The following is a 21,748-nucleotide window of genomic DNA, read 5'->3' as shown; positions in this document are numbered from 1 at the left end:
TTTCCCAACTGGTCTCTAACTTTGATCTCTCCCTATGCCAGTTTATAACACAGGTAGTGACAACAAATTTTCTCAAGTTGTGGCCCCAGATTTACCATTACCTCACTCAAAACCCATCTGGTACTTCATCGACCAATCCGAGCTCTGTAGCTAGGTTCTGAAGTCACGTAATGTTACAGCTTTATCAGTCACAGTTCCCCTAAGCTCTACTTCTAGAAGTTTAACTATTTGCTCTTCCTTGCCTGTGTTCGCCATACCTTTCTTTACTCATGCCGTTTCCCCTAAATGCTGTCCTCCAAACGTCTTTTGTGAAAACCCTTATTAAAGCCCATTTCACGTTCCATCTCCTCAAAGGCCCTCGCATCTCTAATCACAAGAGAACTTTGACCCTTTCACGTGACCTTAGCACCTTATTAAAATATGCAGTGGGTAGAGGCCAGACATGCTGTTAAACACGTGCAGTGCAAAGGACACTCCCCCCCACCAGATATTTATCTGACCCAGAATGTCATTAGTGCTGAGACCAAGAAACCTTGGTCTATTATAAGTTTCCCAACTGGTCTCTAACTTTGATCTCTCCCTATGCCAGTTTATAACACAGGTAGTGACAACAAATTTTCTCAAGTTGTGGCCCCAGATTTACCATTACCTCACTCAAAACCCATCTGGTACTTCATCGACCAATCCGAGCTCTGTAGCTAGGTTCTGAAGTCACGTAATGTTACAGCTTTATCAGTCACAGTTCCCCTAAGCTCTACTTCTAGAAGTTTAACTATTTGCTCTTCCTTGCCTGTGTTCGCCATACCTTTCTTTACTCATGCCGTTTCCCCTAAATGCTGTCCTCCAAACATCTTTTGTGAAAACCCTTATTAAAGCCCATTTCACGTTCCATCTCCTCAAAGGCCCTCGCATCTCTAATCACAAGAGAACTTTGACCCTTTCACGTGACCTTAGCACCTTATGCCTTGTATTGGTAAATTATGTACTTGTCATTTTCCTTCCTAAACTGTAAACTCTTTCAAGGATGGTGAGATTTCAAAGAAAGGACTGCTGTATGCCTTTTTCTCTTAGTTTAGTATACTGCCTTTCATACAGGAGGTGCACAGGAAATGTTTGCAGGAAGCCGACCAACTAGAAACGATTCCTTCTCACTCATTATTTGTGGCATTAGCTGAGTCAAGTTACTCTCTCCGGTCTCAGTAATCTCATCTGTAAAATGGGAATAATAATTGAACCTACTTCTTTTTTTTTTAAAGATTTTATTTATTTGACAGAGAGAGACAGCGAGAGAGGGAACACAAGCAGGGGGAGTGGGAGAGGGAGAAGCAGGCTCTCCGCTGAGCAGGGAGCCCGATGCGGGGCTCGATTCCAGGACCCCAGGATCATGACCCGAGCTGAAGGTAGACGTTTAACGACTGAGCCACCCAGGCTCCCCTGAACCTACTTCTTCATTGAGTTGTTGTAAGGATAAAATAATGCATCTAAGGCACTTAGCACAGGGTCTGGTACAGAGCTAAACACTTAAAAAATGATAGCTATAGTAATAATAATTTATTATTAGGGAGCAAAGCCCTGTAAGATGGCTTGTGTGTCCCTAGCCTGGTTTGGGGTGTGGGGATGTGGAGATTAAGATTATTTTTGCATATGTTCTGTAGAAGTTTAAGTAAATCATATCAGACAAGTCCATTGTGTGAGGAACAGACCCAGGAATCGAAGTATGAGCTAGGGTGGGCTGGGGGGAGCAGTATGAGCTGATACCAAATGATAGTCTCCCAATTCCTGTGCCCTAGTTTAGGGCTGCAGTGTCTAGAAAGGACAGCAGGAGGGGGAGCCCTCTTCCTAACTGACACACAGGCTGTGTGTGCTGGCAAGGCCGTAATATCAGATCCCTTGGGGAAATGTTGAAGAGGGCAGGTCTGGTTTGTCACTGGGAGCTTTAATTGCCTTTTTAGAGGGAGTGGTTTTCAATACACATCCTGCAGTGAACTAGGGGGATGAGCTGTGCTCCTCGGCTCACAAAGCTGGGGTATAAACTCAGCTAGAAGAGGGCTGTGAATGTATCTTTTCTACATCCTGTACAAACATCTCCTCCTCCCAGTCCTTCCTGTGACCTCATCTTTTTCTTTTCTCAACATTTTGTGATTTCCTCAAAGAATGTTGTTGCTGTCTGTCTTTGAGATTCCCTTGTGACTGAGAGGCATCTTTTGGAGCCTGACTTATTTTAAATTTCATCACTTTTCCTGTGGTGCTACTTAGTTCTCACTCTAAGAGCAGATTTTAATAACCATCTTCACAAAAACAATTGAATGACATGGAGTAATGTTCTTAATGTATCACTGGGTGGGGAAATAAAAGACAAAATAAGTATTGTAGTAGGATCCCATTCGGGGGACATTTACGTATGTGTAATGTGTATGTGTATACCTGTCTATCCATACATACATCCATACTGTTAAAAAACAAAATTTGAATACATTTGAAGATCTAATTGGCTTTATTCAACAATTCATGAATCAGGCAGCATCCCATCTAGCAAGTAGCAAGGAACTCCAAGTTGTACAAAATGGCAGGTTTCTTGCTGGCAGAAAGAGGGTGGGACAAAGAAGTTAAAAGAGTGGATTATTTCAGGTAAGGTTACCTTCCCTTAGGGGAAGGCAAGGGGTCTTATCATGCAGTTTACCTCACTAGTGCAGATCTGGAAATTCCAAACTAATTGGTATAAAATTCCACTGCTGGGAATGGCTAGAAGTGCAATTAGGTTAGGTGTTGAGGCTTGGTGGGGTTTAGCAAAAGTGACTCCACTGGGGCCTGTTGTTTCTTTCTAAGAATACATACTACTCAAGAAAGTTGGGGAGTCTTTACGCCACAATATTTAACAGCGATTATCTTTGGATGGTGGGATTCAGGTGATTTTTATTTTCTTCTTCTTTACTTGTTTGTATGTTCTGGGTTTTCTACATAAAACATACATCATTACTGAAACCCAAGTTTGGCTGCCCATCACTCGAAAGGCCAATACTCAAGAGACAAGTTTTTTGGAAAGGAGTGTGAGCTTTATTCCGGAGGCTGGCCACCTGAATAGGCCAACTCCCAGGCTTCTGCCTGGCCCAAGATTTTTAAAGGGGTTTAATCAGTTAAGGGAGTGCAGTGGTCTGTGACATTTCTTGAATATAGACGCGACGATGCCAGCTACAGAGTTATTTTAGTACTCAGAGGTTGTGCAAGAAGTTCTGGTTCCAAGGCACCTGGGTGGCTCAGTAGGTTAAGAGTCCAACTCTTGATTTTGGCTCAGGTCATGATCTCAGGGTCGTAAGATGGAGCCCTGCATCAGGCTTCACGCTCAGTGGGGAGTCTGCTTGAGATTCTCTCTCTCTCCCTCTCCTTCTGCCCGCCCCCCCCATGCTCACACTCTCTCTCAAATAAATCAATCTTAAAATAAATAAATAAATTAAGTAAGTAAGTAAGTAAGTTCTGGTTCCTTGGTGCCCAGGGGTTATGCAAGAGTAAGTACTCTGTTCTTTCTGCAAAGGAGGGCAAGTTCTACAGATGCACAAAGGGAGGCCAGTAAAGTCATTTGTGTGACCTTAAAAATGAAAAACATTTTGCTAAAAGATTGCTGGGCTAATCAGAAAGCTAAGGGGGCTTCAGACTTGCTGGCCTCTGTGGTGGCCTGGGAACGTTGTGGTCCTTTATTCCCCAAGGCCAGTGGCCTGCAAATCTCAAAGAAAGTAAATTATTCTTTTCCTTTTTTAAGATTTTATTTATTTATTTGACAGAGAGAGATAGTAGGAGAGGGAACACAAGCAGAGGGAGTGAGAGAGGGAGAAGCAGGCTCCCCGATGAGCAGGGAGCCCGATGCGGGGCTCAATCCCAGGATCCTGGGATCATGACCTGAGCCGAAGGCAGACTCTTAATTGGCTGAGCCACCCAGGTGCCCTGAAAGTAAATTAGTTCTGTTACAGATGAAGAGCCTTAAGTCAGCAAGCAAGGAGTGTGTTAACTTGAAGCAAGTTAACCCTTCAGACCAGCTGGAGTGCTGTGACAAATCACTTGTGTGATTAAAAAATACAGTGTTTTCAGGTGCCTGGATGGCTCAGTTGTTAAGTGTCTGCCCTTGGCTTGGGTCATGACCCCAGGGTCCTGTGATCGAGTTCCTCACTGGACTTCTTGCTCAGCGGGGAGTCTGTTTCTCCCTCTGCCCATTCCCCCTGCTTGTGTGCATGCTCTCTCTCTCTCTTTCACTCTCTCTCTCTGACAAATAAATAAATAAAACCTTAAAAAAAAAACTGGTTTAAAAAAAATACAGTGCTTCTAAGCAACAAACTTCACGTTCCCAAACTCATTTCATATTTTGTGATCTCGAATCATTGCCTGCCTTGCTCTTCTGGTTTTTTTGAATCAGTAGAATTCCCCTTTAAATAAATCAAAGGAACCTGACATTAAGATTATAGACGTTAATAATTGTTCATCAGAGAAGCTGCTATAGAAAACAAGTTGAATAAAGCCAACTCCATGTTTAAGCTTACATAGAATGATCTGAAGCCTCTCAGGAAAATGCCCCAAATTATCTCCCCTGCCAAAACCCATTGTTAGATAGTTATCCCTTTGGATCGGTCATTGACTTTTTTACTCATTCTTTATTTAAAATTCAAATACACTGGGAGGGTATATGAGTTTGCTAGGGCTGTCATAACAAAATACTACAGACTTGATGGCTTAAACAAAAGAAATTTATTTTCTCACAGTTCTGGAGACCGGAAGTCTGAGATTGAGGTATTGGCAGAGCTGGTTTCTGAGAGCTGGCCCCTTGTCCTGGCGGAAGGCTTTCTTCTCCCTGTTTTCACATGGTCTTTCCTCTGTACAAATCTGTGTCCAAATTTCCTTCCTTTAGTTCATATTGGATTAGGGTCCACTTTAAATGACCTCATTTTAACTTAATTACCCCTTTAAAGACTATCTCCAAATATCACATTCTGAGATACTAGGGGTTAGGACTTCAACATACGAATTTGGGAGGGAGGGGACACACTTGAGCCCATAATCACACCAGCTGCCTGGGTCTGAGGACCCAGAGGGGGTCCTCAGGACCAACCAAGAGGGTCCTTGGCTTCACGCAGGATAGAAATCAAATGTGAGTGGGCAGGAAGTGAGAGCAGAGTTTATTGAAGACAGAGAGAGTGCAGATGCAGACAGAGTGTCTGGGAGACTCAGAAAGGAAAGAAGAGTAAGTCTCGTCTTTGCTTGGGGTCTGGAGTTTTTATTGAGGACAGTAGTCTGGTGTACGAGTCCTCTCCGGCATCCAGGAACTGGTCAAAACAAGGATGAGTGCTCAGATGTCCTCCATAAGTCACTCATGCCCTGGAGTCAGGGGTCTTGGCATCAGGAGTCAGTGGTGTCTGGAGCCCATGGTCTTGAAAAACATACATGACCACCCTACCTGGTCAGTCCTTAGATACTATTGTGCTGGGAGACTCCAAAGAAATCATAAGCTCCTTGACCTTACAAGGAGGACATACATTTGTACTAGAAGCCATGATGCAGGGCAGGAGTACAGGTCCTAGTGAGAAGACAAGCAGGGAAAGGAGCAAAAACAAACAAACAAACAAAAAACAAAACAAAAAAAACCCAAACAGCTTTTTTTTGTGGGGTCCCTTCAGTTTCCCTATCTCAATAACAGAGGGGTGTTGTATTGAAAAACCATTTTCCCCTCTTGTATAAGGAAAAACCCAGTTCTTTCCTCCTCCCGTGTCTTTCTTATGTGTCTCCTTTACCCTTCGCCTACAGAACATTCACAACACTTCATTTCTGACACTCTGGTCACCAAATACATGAGGGTTTTCCCCCCACCACAAGCAATTCTCTGCAACACCAGCTGGGGGTCCTACAACTTAACTAAATTCGAACACTATCTCCCTGGAGATAGCATCTGATTCCACAGGTTAAGGGCTCAGGCCCACAAGACTGTTCCCACCCTACTTCAGATGCCAATTACAAGTAGTAGGTCCCAGGTTACCCTCAACTTCTGTCCAATTTGATTACAAAACAAACGGGGTTGTGAGGTTCCCACAGCCCCTGCCTCAGGTTCTATTAATTTCTGAGGGTGGCTCACAAAACTTGGAAACACTTACATTGACCAGTTTATTAAGGATATGATAAGGGAGACAGATGAACAGCCAGACCAAGAGCTACATAGGGGGAGGTCTGGGAGGGTCCTGACAGCAGGAGCTTCTGTCCCTGTGGAGTTGGGGTATGTCACACTCCTGGTGTGGATGTTTCATCAACCAGAAACTCTCTGGGCTCCATACTATTGGTATTTTTATGGAGGCTTCCTTACACAGGCATGATTAATTATTAACTTGGTTTCTAGCCCCTTTCCCCTCTCTAAAGGATGAGGGGTGGGCCGAAAATCCCAAGCTTCTAATCATGGCTTGGTCTTTCTGGTGACCAACCCCAACCCAGAAGCCTCAATAGACCAAAAGATGCTCCACATGCTCTTATCACTTAAGAATTTATGAAGTTTTTTTTTTTTAAGTTTTTATTTATTTATTTGACAGAGAGATACATAGCGAGAGAGGGAACACAAGCAGGGGGAGTGGGAGAGGGAGAAACAGGCCTCTAGCTGAGCAGGGAGCCTGATGCGGGGCTCGATCCCAGGACCCCGGGATCATGACCTGAGCCGAAGGCAGATGCTTAACGACTGAGCCACCCAGGTGCCCCAATCTACAAAGGTTTTAAGATCCCTCTGTCTGGGGAGGGGTCAAAGACAAATATTAGAACAAGAAATGCTCTTAGTGTTCTTGTTATTAGGAAATTATGAGGGTTTCAGTACTCTGTGCCAGGAATGGGTGGTGGGAGAAACCAATATATATTTTTTCTATTATCTCACTAGTGGTATGTACTGAATCACAAGTTCCTTTAAGTACTTTTCCTTCATGAAGGAAGGATAATATAAGAGGTTGTTGAAAGGGGAATAGGAAAAAAAGTGAAATAAAAGGAAAAAAAAGAAAACAAATGTCCAGGGCCATGGTTCTCCACCCAGTGATTTTGCCCCCCGGGGACATTTGGCGTTGTCTAGAGACATTTTTTTGGTTGTCACAACAGGGGGGTTGTTGCTGGCATATAACTGGTAGAGGCTAGAGATGCTAACAAACATTCTACAATGTACAGTACAGCCCTACAACAAAGACTGAAGCCCAAATGTCTATGATATCAAGATTGAGAAACCCTAGGATAAACTTTGGGATGATTGCATCAGTATAAAAATTTGAATGTCTTTAAACCCAGTAATTGTACTTTTAGGAATCTGTCCTTTGAAATATTCACCCATGTGCACCTGGCTGGCTCAGTCGATAGAGCATGCAACTCTTGATCTTGGGGTTGTAAGTTCAAGCCCCACAATGGGTGGAGGGATTACTTAAAAATAAAATATTTAGGGGCGCCTGGGTGGCTCAGTCGGTTAAGAGTCTGTCTTTGGCTCAGGTCATGATCCCGGGGTGCTGGGATGGAGCCCCGCGTCAGGCTCCCTGCTCAGTGGAGCTTCTGCTTCTCCCTCTCCCTCCGACTCTCCCCCGCTGCTAGTACTCTCGCATGCTCTCTCTCTCAAATAAATAAATAAATAATTTTTTAAAAATAAAATCTTTAAAAAAGAAAAAAGAAAATATTCACCCATGTGTACAAAGATACACAAGTGTTCATTGCTTATAATTTCAAAATTGGAAATGATTCAAATGCCTATTAATTGGTAATTGTTAAAAAGAATGACAAGGAAGATGTTTAAAATATATTGTAAATTGAGGGGCACCTGGGTGGCTCAGTTGGTTAAGTTCCCAACTCTTGATTTCAGCTCAAGTCATGATCTCAGAGTTGTGAGATTGAGCTCCACACTGGGTATGGAGCCTGCTTAAGATTCTCTTTCTCCCTCTCCCCACCTAAAAAAAAAAAAAAAAAGTATATGTAATAAATTGAAAAATCAAATTGCAGAACAATATATATGTTGTCTTATTTTTTGTTAAAAAAACACAACTCATGGGGCACCTGGGTGGCTCGGTTGGTTAAGCGTCTGCCTTTGGCTCAGGTCATGATCCCGGGGTCCTGGGATCAAGTCCTGCATCAGGCTCTTTGCTCAGCGGGGAGTCTGCTTCTCCCTTTGCCTGCCGCTCCCCCTGCTTATCTGCTCGCTCGCTCGCTCTCTCTGTCAAATAAATAAATAAAAATCTTTAAAAAACCACAATTCATATACATTTATATATTATATATATACATATATATATAGTTTCTTTATTTTTTATTTACTTATTTTTTGAAAAATTCTTTAATTTTATGTAATCTCTACACTCAATGTGGGCTTGAATTTACAACCCCGAGATCAAGAGTCACATGCTCGGGGCGCCTGGGTGGCTCAGTAGTTAAGCGTCTGCCTTCGGCTCAGGTCATGATCCCAGGGTCCTGGGATCGAGGCCCACATCGGGCTCCCTGCTCAGCCGGGAGCCTGCTTCTCCCTCTCCCACTCGCCCTGCTTGTGTTCCCTCTCTAGCTGTCTCTCTCTCTGTGTCAAATAAATAAATAAAAAATAAAAATAAAATTAAAAAAAAGTCACATGCTCTGCAGACTGAGCCAGCCAGGCACCCTAGTTTCTTTAAAAACATATATGTTGTGTGCATATGTATGTGTATCTGCACAGCTGAATATCTGGAAAGATATATACCAAACTGAAGACAGAGGTTGCCTCTGGGAATGGGATTATTGGCAATAGAAGAACTTTCATGTTTAATTCATCTATTTCTGATTTATTTTGCTTAAGGCCTCAAGGACTAGGCCTTTGCTTTGGCAAATGTGAGGCAGATTACAGTCTAGCTTTGAGACTACTGATTTACTAATTTGTAAGACTAATTCACCCAATTAATGTAAATCAGGGGTCAACAAATTGTGGCCCTCTGACCAAATCCAGCCTGTGTCCTGTTTTTTTATACACTCTGTGGACTGGAATGATTTTTATATTTTTGAATGGTTGAAAAAATCAGAAGGAGAATAATATTTTGTGACATAAAATGTATACAAAACTCAAATGGCAGTGCCCACAAGTAAACCTATATTGGAACACAGCCACACTCATTCATTACAAACTGCCTGTGGCTACTTTTATGCTACAACAGCAGAGTTGAGTGGTTTTGAGACAGACCATCTGACCCTCAAAACCTAAGATATTTATTATCTGGCCCTTTATAGAAAAAGCCCGCCAAGTCCTGATACAAATCATGAAAAATGCTGTCTAGAATGTTGAACTTCCAACTCTTTTGCTTACGTACCCTCTAAAAGAACTGTGAAAAGCTTTGTCGTCTTTTTAACTTTTTAAATTGACATCCAAAGTATTTTCATTTTGGGACACGTGGCTGCTCAGTCAGAACACGTGACTCTTGATATCGGGGTCATGAGTTCAAGCCCCATATTGGGTGTAGAGATTACTTAAAAATTTTTTTTCTTTTCTTTTTTAAAGATTTTATTTATTTATTCATAAGAGACAGAGAGAGAGGCAGAGGGAGAAGCAGGCTCCCCACTGAGCAGGGAGCCTGATGTGGGACTTGATCCCAGGACCCTGGGATCATGACCTGAGCCGAAGGCAGCCGCTTAACCATCTGAGCCACCCAGGCGCCCGAGATTACTTAAAAATTTTTTTAAAAATCTTTAAAAAAAAGTGTTTTCATTTTAAGTTTAAATAGATGCAAAGGATCTAATTTATTCTAGCATTTACATGTTGCTGTTTTATTATTTAAGAGAAGTGTGCACGAGTGGGGGAGGTGTGAAGGGAGAGAGAGAGCGAGAATCTCAAGCAGACTTTCTGCTCACGGGGGAGCCCAACAATGTGTGAGGGTCCTTTTTTCTCCACAGAGGACGTCCCTTTTATTAGCCCATGGAGTAATGCAGAAAACTTGATTGATATTAGAACAACCTAGACTCCTGAGGATGCTGTAACCTAGGTACAAGCTCAGCCCTGGCCATCACTACATTGGTTTATGGGGTTGAGCTAGAGCAGTGCTATGTCCCCTGGGACTGTTCACTCTGAGTGAATCCACCTTCTCAGCATGTCCCGGGAATAGGTCTCTTTAGTCACAGATACAAGGGCGTCCCATCACTGCTGCTACTTCTGCATAATAGTAAAGACATTAAAAATGCAGGCTAACCCCAAAGGTCATCATGCAGATGCCCAAGCCTTCTTGGGTGGGAAATTCAGGCATATTTGCCACGTTAGGCTTCTCACGGGGGTCAAAGAAGGACAGGTGTTGAGGTCATAAATTCTACTTTCTTATTTATTGTACTAGTTCATAGAGCTATTCTGATAAACCGTGGCTGAAGAGGCTTTCTCTTTGGGTCTACCTTTTACATGAGACCATGTGTTCGGCATAGGCATAGGCACTCATGTGTTAATATTTCTCTGCAGCCTGTGAGGCCCCGCACACCAAATCCCTGGTCACAGAGTCCAGTCCTGGACCTACGCACAAGAAGCAGAGGTCAATTGTCATCTGTGAAAGATCTGCGCACTGCCCGGGAAAAAAGGATTATGGTGGGACCATTTGGATCTGACAACCCGGATCTCTAGCTGGGTAAATACTCAGAGAGAAATTTTTTCCAGGGTCATGTCCTCTTCCCCTGGAAGGAAAGGTGATCATTTCTAGCATGAGCCCTTCTCTTACTCCAAGACAGACAGCAGTGGACCCATTCTGTTTTTTTAATTGATCTTGTACAGTCTTTTTGTCATTATGTTTATAAAGAAAAATCTAACAGTAGTCCTGGTTTTTTAATGTGCACCATTTACACAGAGGGTTAAAGAAAATTGACATCACATTAGGTGATTGAACCTATTTTTCCATACCCTAGAAAGGTTATATACTAATTATAGGTCAGAGCTCCAAATTTTACTAGAGTACAAATATTAAAAGACCCATCATCCTTTGCAAGCTATATGAAGAGCCCTCTGAAACCCAAACTAGAATACCGTTTGTCTAGGAAAGGGAGAGCTTAGGTGATTTTTTTTTTTTAATCTACAATTCTAGTCTTGTTCTAGAGCAAGTTCTTTACAAGAGTGTTACAAGAAGACCAGGCTGGCACGATCATTCTCCCTCGCACCACATAGGTGGGCATATGAACACTCTGAGATCCCTTGGAAGCATCACTGAAGTTTCACAATGCTGACTGACAATTCTCAGGAACCTCAACATACCCTCACGCTTTCAAGATTTAGACATGACGGAAGAGGTGCAGACTGTGTATGTATCACCGGATGGGATTCTGTCAGAGCATACTGATAGAGGCGGGCCAGGGCAAGGACCCAGAGAGGTCCTGCAGGACCAATCAAGAGGGTCCTTGGCTTCACGCAGGATAGAAATCAAACTTGAGCCAGCAAGAAGTGAGAGCAGAATTTATTGAAGGCATAGAGAGAGCAGATACCGATGGAGCATTTGGGAGACTCCAGAAGGGAAAGGAGCATGAGTCTTGTCTTTGCTCGGGGTCTGGAGTTTTTACTGAGGATGGTAGTTTCATCTACGTGTCCTTTCTGGCATCCAGGAACTGGTCAAAACAAGGATGAGTGCTCAGATGTCCTCCATAAGTCACTCATGCCCTGGAGTCAGGGGTCTTGGCATCAGGAGTCAGTGGTGTCTGGAGCCCGTGGTCTTGAAAAACGTACATGACCACCCCACCCGGTCAGTCCTTAGATACTATTGTGCTGGGAGACTCCAAAGAAATCATAAGCTCCTTGACCTTACAAGGAGGACATACATTTGTACTAGAAGCCATGATGCAGGGCAGGAGTACAGGTCCTAGTGAGAAGACAAGCAGGAAAAGGAGCAAAGAATAAAACCAGCTCTTTTTTCGTGGGGTCCCTTCAAGTTCCTTGTCTCAACACAATACCAAAAAAAAAAAAAAAATCACTATGGGAGAGGAGAGACCCAGTATTCAAAGTAGTGTGACTCCAGCTTTCTTTCTTAAAAATTGATTGTTATTTATGCCTTAAAGAGCTTTGGGACATTTAGAGATGAAAATACAGGCAATGTGAATTGCTCCTTTTTTCTTGCCCTAATCACATCCCCTCTTCCGGCAGCACTGTCATCACCAGCAATATAAAAAAGCAATAATTTCCACTATGAATGCCTCGTGGTTATGGGACACAGGGGAAAAAAGGACTTTGGGGGAGTATCAGTTAACTGCATAACAGAAGATCTTTCCTTTTCCTGACCCACGTAACCCATGTTTTTATTTATTAGTTTACACATTCCATCCAAGTGAAACAGGAATCCAAAAAGCACCATCGTGTATATGGAGGTTATTTCCACATCTATTAAACCGGAGGATTCTGGGATCTGGCTACCAAGAGGCATTTGAGACAATAAAGAATTCTGTTCGCGTACTTTCTCAGCCCCTCTAGCTTTGACTTTGTCATTTCCTCGTGAAAGGCCTTTATTGTGTGCTTTGCATTGCTGGCAAGAACAAGAGAGCCCAACTGAACTCTTCAGTCAGTCAGCAAGGCCAAACAGAGGGTCTCTTAGAAGGTCTGAACTGTGGGAGATGCAGCAGCCGCCAAAGAAATGGCCCTTGTGCTCGAGGGGTTTACAAGGGTTCTATAAGGCATACATATAAGGATCTTTCACAGACAATATGCTTAATCTAGTAGGAAGTGTGTGGCACCCAGCAGATGTGCTGTAGGAGTCGGGGTGGGGGTGGGAGGTGCAGGAATAGTCATGGAGACCCAGGAACTCGCTTGGCTCTCAGACCGAGCACAGGACTTGGGCCGTACCGAGGAGAGGAGGGAAGACCTTCCAGGTGAGCGGAAGGACAGGCGAAAAGGCTGGAGAAGGAGTGAGCTTGGTAGGGGTCCAGGACAGCTCCTTTTTCCTCTCCTGTTTCTAAATTGGTTTACTTGGTACTTTGCAATAAAGAAGCTGGACATCCATTCTCCTTACCCTCCTGCTTTTGCTAATCTGTTCATATTAACAAAATATTATAATGATAAAATACTCCAGGAGCGTCACATTCCTTTATGAAGACCCTCACCTGTTCCTCCCCATGAGACATCCGTAGCACACTCTCTTCTCAGTTACCTCCTTGTCCTTGTTTCTCTTTTCATCTTTCCTCTCCCTTTCTTCTGCCACAACATTAACTCCACTGGTTGATTAAACAAGTGACAGCTTCCTATCCTGTCCCAAAAAGAAGCTTCTGGGGGCGCCTGGGTGGCTCAGTTGGTTAAGTGTCTGCTTTCGGCAAGGGTCATGATCTCAGGGTCCTGGGATGGAGCCCCCCCCCTTGTAGGGGGCTCCCTGCTCAGTGGGGAGTCTGCTTCTCCTTCACCCTCTGCCCCTCCCCCCACTTGTGCACTCTCTCTCTCTCTGTCTCTCAAATAAGAAAATCTGTTAAAACATAAAATAAAAGGAAGCTCTGTTTGGCCCAGCATGTGGGAGAAACACCGTGCTGTCCTTCTCTTCATTGAGATCTAGAGAAAACTTCCGTTTTTCAACCAAGATTTATATCTTTATTAGTTTACACGTACCATCTCAGTTAGTATCCATTAGTGAATCACCATCCACAGTAAGCTTCTTGACCAGACCAACAGCAAAGTGGGGCTTGTGGGTCAAAACGAAAGCATCTGTGTTAGAATTTACTCTCTGTCCTTCCACAATCTCCTATTGGTTATCACTTAATCCTATCATCCTACCATCATTTCTTGATGACGGTATTGTCAGCAAATACTTACCAAATGTATGTGTTATTTACTCATCATGGATACACCAGGAAGCATAAGACCATTTCTCTCACTTTGAGGAATTTTTTTCTCTAGTTGGATAAAATGGGCTTGTTTGTTTGGAGGCAGCATCAGATCCTCTCAGGGGTCAAGAACAAATGAGCTGGATACTCTCACGTTTTTGAGACTCCAGCTCTATTTTAAAAAATAAAGTGCCAAAATCGTATTTTTAAAAATGGTGGTAGATTTTTTTTTTTAAAGATTTTATTTATTTGACAGAGATAGAGAGAGGGAGAGCACAAGCAGGTGGAGTGGCAGGCAGAGGGAGAGGGAGAAGCAGGCTCCCCGCTGAGGAAGGAACCCAATGTGGGACTCAATCCCAGGACCCTGGGATCATGACCTGAGCCGAAGGCAGCCGCTTAACCGACTGAGCCACCCAGGCGCCCCCAAAAATGGTGGTAGATTTTTAATGTATACACTTAAGTGATTGCTTTTAACACAAAACATTACAATGACTAACTTTTGAAATATCAAAAATCTAAATAGACATGGATATTCATAGCGGCATTATTCATAATAGCCAAGAAGTGGAAACAGTTCGAAGGTCCATCAAGTGATGGTTGGATAAATAAAAGTTGCTATATCTGTACAATGAAATATTATTTGTCAGTAAGAAGAAATGAGGTGCTGGTACAATCTGCTACAAGGCTGAACCTTGAAAACGTTATACTAAATGAAGGAAGCCAGTTTTGAAAAACCACATACTGTATGATTTATATGAAATTTCCAGAACAGACAAATTTATAGAGACAGAAAGTAAATTAGTGGTTGCTTGGACTGACAGAATGGGAATGGGGAGGGAGAGGAGAATAGGAATTGACTGCTAAGGGGGTTCCTTTGAGGGGAGACAAATATGTCCTAAAATTAGATTGTGGTGGTGGCTGTGGTGATGGTTGCACACAAAAAACACAACCCATTGCATTGTACACTTTAAATGGGTGAGTTGTATGGTATGTAATTATATCTCAGTAAAGCTGTTTTTAAAAAGTCTAAATTGAAAAGCTTTTTTACGATTATGAAAGGCCCACCAGTGTAGGACGCTGAGCAGTGTGGCCCAATGGACAGAACGCCAGTTTGGAAGGCAAACACATCGGAGTCCAAATATTCTGCTACTTATCAATTGCGTGGCCTTAGGTGAATTACTTGAATTCTCTGATATTTCTTTTGTTTACTGTAAAATGAAAATAATAATTCCTCTTATAGAACTGTTTTTTGAATAACATTTATTAAAAAAATACTTATTAAACAGTCATTATGTTCCAGATACTGTTCTAGACTGGGGATATGGCAGGTGACCAGGACAGTCAAGGCTCTCTACATTACATCTCACACAAAAAATTGAGATTTTTACATGAAATCTCTCCAATGTTAAAATATTGACAACTAACTTAAAAATAGTCCCCCCGCTCTCTCTCTCTTTCTAAAAAAAAAAAAGAAGAAGAAGAAGGGGGTGCACCTGGGTGGCTCAGTTGGTTAAGTGTCCGACTCTTGATTTCTGCTCAGGTCATGATCTCAGCGTCCTGAGACAGAGCCCCACATCTGGGCACGGAGCGGGCTTGAGATTCTCCCTCTCCCTCTGCCTCTCCCCCCATCTCTTTCTTAAAAAAAAAAAATGAAAACACTATAAACCAATACTGTGCCAAACACATCTGTGAGCCAAATTCTGTCCTTGGGCTGACAGTTTGTGACCCCTGATGTAGGCTTTTCGCATGGTGAGTTTCTAGAATATAGCCCAGTTAGCTGAACTTTAGCACTCTCAGCCTGCTCCCATATGCTGCCCAGCACCAAACAAAAAAACATTTCTCAAAATGCAGGGAAATCATCCTAGCAAGTCATGGAGCCAGGCAGTGGCCTGGATCCCGTCTCTATAAGATGCCTCAGCCTTCCTCACTTATCCAATGAGGTGCCATTCATTTTGCACGCCTGGGCTGAACTGGCACTTTCTACATGATGGGTTTGGAAGAGATTTGCTTTGTACGCCTTTCAAGACCATCCATCTGTCCCCTTAGAACTTCTGTGGGAGGTCAGTTTAAGACACAGTCTTTTTTTTTTTTTTTTAAAGATTTTATTTATTTATTTAACAGAGAGAGAGACACAGCGAGAGAGGGAACACAAGCAGGGGGAGGGGGAGGGGGAGTGGGAGAGGGAGAAGCAGGCTTCCCGCGGAGCAGGGAGCCCGATGCGGGGCTCGATCCCAGGACCTGGAATCACAACCCGAGCCAAAGGCAGACGCTTAACGACTGAGCCACCCAGGCGCCCCAAGACACAGTCTTATATGTTAGGGTTTAGACCCTTTCGTTTTCATTTACCTGCTGCTATCTATCACAACGTTTTGGCCAAACGTGTAAGTGTGCAGTAGTACAGTATAAGCAGCTCTTTCCTGAAACTCAGTAACAGACGATTAATTTAATCTGTGTTAATTCTCTTTCATATTCATGATATCAGAAAAGAAAAAAAGTTAAATTTATCTTGTAGCTATTCACTTCAGAATCAAATAACTTCACATTGCTCGTTTATCCATCACCAGAGCAGTTGAGTTTAACGCTCTGGGAAGAGAGAGTCTAGAGAGAGGACTCAGGAAATAGGTGCCTGTATTGGACCATACTGCTGCATCACCACCAAACTGTTGTTTGGAGGACTTCACCCCAGAGGGTCATGGAATTCCCTGATGCCCCTAAGTTTGAGACTCTCACAGCTAAAAGCTAAGCGGAGCACATCCAACTTCTAAAAGTCTTTGCAAAGGTGATGCGATGTGGTAGAAAAATGGTGTGCTCGAGTTCAAATTTCCTTCTGCTACTAATAAGTTTGAGACTCTGTGCAGATTACTTTACCATTCCGAGCTTTACTTTGATCATTTGTAACATGGAAAGCATAATTATCTCATAGGTCTATTGCTATGATTCTCAACCGGGTTGCATATTTAAATTGCTTTTTAAAAAATGTCGCAGCTTGTGCTGCACATACCTCCCCCAAATTAAGTCAGAATTTCTGAAGGTGAACTCTAGACATCCGTAGATTTTATTTTTTTTTAAGATTTTATTTATTTATTTGGCACAGAGAGAGAGAGCACACAAGCAGGCAGAGCATCAGGCAGAGGGAGAGGGAGAAGCAGACTCCCTGCTGAGCAGGGAGCCCCATGCAGGACTTGATCCAAGGACCCTGGGATCACGACCTGAGCCGAAGGCAGATGCCTAACTGACTGAGCCACCCAGGCGCCCCGACATCTGTAGATTTTAAAAGCTTCACGAGTCATTCTAATATGCAATCAGGATAGAAAATAACTGGTAAGGATGAAATAATGTTGCTTGTGTGAGGCAGGTACTCCGTAGTCCCTCGTTATTCTCCAGTTTAAGTTTCACACCAGCAATTGATGTGCTTCTGGTGTGTGTTCTAAGATTGCACCACTAGGTGTCGGTTTGACCACACAAATTGGTTCTTAGGAGCTTCTGGTTACCTGTTGTCAGGGTAACGACTAAGTACCATGACCACAACTATTTGTTGAGTACCACCTTTATGCCAGTCACAGTGCTGATGACTCTTAAAACGTGTGATTTCTAATCCTATATCAAGTGGGCAAGGTGCTTGTTGTCCCAATCATGAGGAAGCAGAGGGTCAGAATGATTCTGTCTCTTGTGCAGGACGTACAGTAAGCAGCAGAACTGAGATTCAAGCTTCATTCATTCATGTTCTCATTCAAAACCACTTACTATGAGCAAGGTGCTGTATGTATCTGGTATTAGAGATCCAAAGGTGAATAAGCCATTCATCCTCTGGAAGTCCATTTCTATGTACATTTAAAAAGAAAAGATGGGCGATCTTCTGTTACAGTTCTTGATGTTGGGCTAGCTATATCTTCTGAAGAACTCAAATGTTTTGTTCCTAAGAGGGTGGAATGACCCTTAGGTAGAATTTCCCGGGATGGCTCTTCCACTGTACTCGGCCACTGTAATAAAATAAAAAAACGTTGAGAGCCCATTAGGTACCAAAGAGGCTGGAGACCGCAACTGGTCTGTTTTAACACTGTCGTATTTACTTGTTGATATCCTCACTAACAAACTATTAGCATAGAGTATGTATCTAATTTTTAATCAGTGAGCATTTACTGAATGAATAAATGAATGTCCAGTACTCTGCTAAACACTGCAGAAAGAGCCACAAGGGAAATGTTTCAAGAAGTCTGCGCCTTACTCTGGTAAGCAAATCTGAGTATTTCCTTCCAAAGATAGTTCTAAAAAGCCCCAACTGATTCATCCCTATGGTGGGAAAGTCTCAAATCTTGGAGAAGTTTCTAAATGAGTCCAGGACCAGAGGACTGTTGTACTACTGGATTTGATCAGTGGATCCAGAGTCTGAAGGCTGCTTTGGAGTTTGTTCCATGTCACAAGGATACCAGCTGTGCCTGTCTCTACCCAAGCCATTTGACAGTTAGGATCATAGGGACTACCGGGCTGGGTCAAACCCATAGGCCATTCAATAGTCTCTCACTTTGTAGAAAAGGTTATCTGAGTAGTGAAACTTAAACCTGGTTATGAATCAGAATCACTTGGGGGAGCTTTGCAAAAATAACATACAGATCCCTGGATCCTACTCCAGCCCAGTGAAGTGAAATCCCTGCAACTAAGAGAGGGGCCTGGGATTGTGATATAGGACCAGGGTTGAAAAATGGCTGCTTCACTTATATATGGCTCTGCAATCCATGTATTTACTGTATTCTGATTATATTCCCTCCCTGGATAAGAATGTCATGCATTTATTATTTATAATGTGAAGTAATACTCCTTTTTATCAGTACTAAGCTTATTTATACTGGAAGTTTGTAAATGACATTGAAATCCTAGGATTTGGGGATTTCAGAGATGAGTCCGTGTTGATCTTACGCATGCTCTTTGTGATATTGTAGGTTTGGCTCAGCTTTCCCCCTAAAGCATGCTTTACCAGTCACATGCCCATTCTTGTGATTGTTTGTTTGTTTGTTTGTTTGTTTATAAGCAGCTCTGGCTTTATCAAGGGATCCATTCTGCATCAGCTAGACAACCTTTGTCCACTTTGTGCAATAGCAGAAAAATAATATCTGCTCCTGTGATGATTGTGACCTGGGGTGGTTACTGCTTAGGTCATTCAGCACAAGTCAGTACTTGTAGATTTGGGTTAAAGTCTTATTATGAGTCTAGACAGCCTGCTAACTTTGAAGAGATCAGGAAGGGGGATATACTTTTACTGAATTGCTCAATGACTAACATCCCTTTGGAATGACAATCTGGATGGTTTGCAGAAAGCAACCAGAGAAGGGAGTGGGGCGGAAGTATTTATAGGAAAGTATACAAGGCATTGAATAGAGAAGAATACCAGGGTCACATACCTGCCAAATAAAAAGAAAAAGGGTCGATTTAGCCACTTCCTTTAAAACAAAAAGGCTGAGTGGTTGGAAATGGAGAGCCACAACTGGGGTGATCATTTTGGAATCTCCAACTGTCCCTTGATGAGTCAACGTTTCTAAGTACATGTAAAAAAGAGAAAGAGAGGAGAAAGAGAGTTTGGGAGAGACAGAGAGAGGGAGAAGCATGATCAGGTCATAGCTTGTACACTCCTCTAGGCAAGTGAGGCCTGGCCAGAATCTATCTGCACAGAAAAAGTGTTAGAGCTTGGTTGGAAATTCCTAATACTCCAGAGATGAGATTTCTGGTTTTATTCCTTGTGGACCTCGACAATGACCCTGTTCTCAGCTAAGGTTGTTAGAAAGTAGATCACTAGGGACTAGTCCACCCAAGATGAAAACACTGTGGCCTCTGATTCCAATACAAGAGCTCAAAGATGCTCTGGCTTCCATATGATGGAACGCTCAACATAATAACTTTTCCTGGTAATTCTTTTCATCTAGAGATTTCATGGCATCTCACAAACATCTGCCCATACCCTAAGTAGCTGATTAAGCCACATCTTTGACATTCATTTTTCACTTAAGGTCCTCCTATAAATTGATGACTGAGCTGAAAATAGTGTGGGCCTCCCGATTCAAGGTCTCACACTCAATGCCTTCTTCTCTGGGCTACCCTCAGTCTTAAGTAGTTTGTGGTGCTCCCACAGGCCTGTGTATCAGATCTGCCTGCTTCTTTGCTGTCATTACCTCCCACTGGCTGCATTTCTGGTTCCCCGGTGTCCTGGCATCTGGGCTGTGCCTCGGTTGTCTGGGATGCGAGAAGTGTTGAAGAAGCTACAGGGATTCTTCATGTCTTGTCATCCTTCCTCCCAGTTTGCACCTCCCCCCACAGCCTCGGGGCCATCAAAGTACGGTGTCCTCAGCTTACTCTTCCTCCTTCCCTATCTCCGTTCTCACCACCCCTCAGCAACAGGAAGCCATAGGCCCAGAGCTTGTGAGGGAGGAAGGAATGGGAAGGAAAAGTTGTTTGGTTTTTTTTCTTTCAGATTGCCCCCTTGTTCCCAGGGAGGGGGCTGAGGCCATGAACGTTGGCCTCAATGGGAAGAACTTTTGCTTCTATCACTCATCCTGAGGGAGTTAGAGGTTTTATTTATTTATTTATTTATTTATCTATCTATCCATCCATCTATCTATCAATTTAGTTAGTTAGTTATATATGATTCGGAGGAGGGATGACTCAGTGCAGACCCTTAAAGGGAAATCTGTCTTAGAGCCTGATGGCCACCACTGGCCCTGTATTTTAATTTAATATCCAAGCCAGAATGGTTTCACTGACTCAGAGGAAACTGAGCTCTCCCTGTCCCCAGTGTTGGCAACTCTGAACAGAATTTCCCCCAAAAGGAGTAACTCTGTCTAGGGGAGTCCAACAGAGACAGGCAGTGGGATTCTAAATTCAGGGTGCAGGGATGGGCCCATATGCACTGGTGGAGGGCTTTATTTAGTCATGCTCTGCCACTGTGCTTTACCCTACTAATTACTGTAACCACTAGTGATCATTATATGATAATTAGCACATGCCTTTTTTATAATTCCCAGAGCACCACCCCAGAATAAATGATGGTGTAGGGTGGCGAGGCTGCTCCTAGAGACAACTCCTGACTCATTCATTCACTAAATATTTAGAGAACTACTGTGGGCTAGGCCCTGTGCTAGGCAGCTATGAGCAGCATGGATGTGGTTCTTGGTATCACAATGCTGACACGCTACAAGAGGGACGGGCACTAAGCAAGTATCCCTGTGGGATGTGTGAATCCAATGTGGAAGTGTAGTGTGTATAAGAGGGGCACCCAACTCAATGGTGGCTGGGAGAGGGGGTGTCAGAACACTCCCCTGTCGTAGTAACTTCGAAGGTGAGATCTGTAGGATGAGTAGGGACTAGTCATAGAATCCAACTTAGGGTAATTTCCCCAGAACATAATGTTAAACCCAAAGCTGCCTCCTCATATTAGGCCTGCAAGGTAACTCCCAGGCTAAGCCAAATACAGTGCCCCCAACTCTGCTTCTGTACAGTGGGACGCTACCCTGGAAAAGTCTGAAATTCAACACAAGTGGAGGATGTTATTATTGTATCCCACTAGAGAGAGTACGTCAGGGAGGAAGACGGCACCAGGGAAATAGGTGTGCCCGTCAGGTTCTTCAATTTCCACACCCAAGCCCAATTCCCTGTGCCCTCGAAAGGGTCCGGGTCTGAGACGGGAAATATGTTTGTCTGTCTCCATTGAACAACAACATCCTTCTTATCAGCTGCTGCCCTGAGAAGACACTGATGTCCTCTTGCAGGAAACTAACAGGAAAAGAAAGCAAGCCTACCACTAAATACACTTCCTGAGTGCAAAATGAAATGGCAGCTGCGCTGGCTGCCTGTAGGAAAGGGCTGAGTAAATAAATACACCATCCCCATTGTGTAGTCAGGCTTCCTGGGGGCAAGTCCTCTTCTCCCCACCCCTTCTTTCCCTTCTAAAATCGGCCATCCTGCGGAGGAACAGACAGAGGTTTTCTCCCGCTACTGAAATGTCTTGAAA

The 21,748-nt window shown here is 43.3% G+C and overlaps 1 protein-coding gene across 3 annotated transcripts in view; it reads left to right on the top strand.

Moving 5' to 3' along the window:
* The window catches only part of HEATR4 (HEAT repeat containing 4), a 39,987-nt gene extending 26,836 nt beyond the window's left edge, over nucleotides 1-13,151 (top strand). The window contains exons 16-18 of one of the 3 annotated variants that reach the window (XR_004925248.2): nucleotides 10,436-10,598; nucleotides 11,049-11,261; nucleotides 12,258-13,151. Coding sequence is in view for 2 of the 3 variants with exons in the window: in XM_036117850.2 (XP_035973743.2) it covers nucleotides 10,436-10,594 (159 nt within the window). In the remaining variant the exon portion in view is untranslated. Of the gene's footprint in view, nucleotides 1-10,435; nucleotides 10,782-11,048 lie in introns of those variants that run through there. The other 2 variants (XM_036117850.2, XM_036117853.2) reach the window with 2 other exon arrangements.
* Nucleotides 13,152-21,748: the final 8,597 nt, after the last annotated feature.

The sequence above is a fragment of the Halichoerus grypus genome, chromosome 8, assembly GCF_964656455.1.
Source record: "Halichoerus grypus chromosome 8, mHalGry1.hap1.1, whole genome shotgun sequence".
In the NCBI taxonomy this organism is placed as follows: domain Eukaryota; kingdom Metazoa; phylum Chordata; class Mammalia; order Carnivora; family Phocidae; genus Halichoerus; species Halichoerus grypus.
The sequence above is the reverse complement of the archived record's forward strand: the minus strand, read 5'-3'. Positions and strand labels throughout refer to the sequence as shown.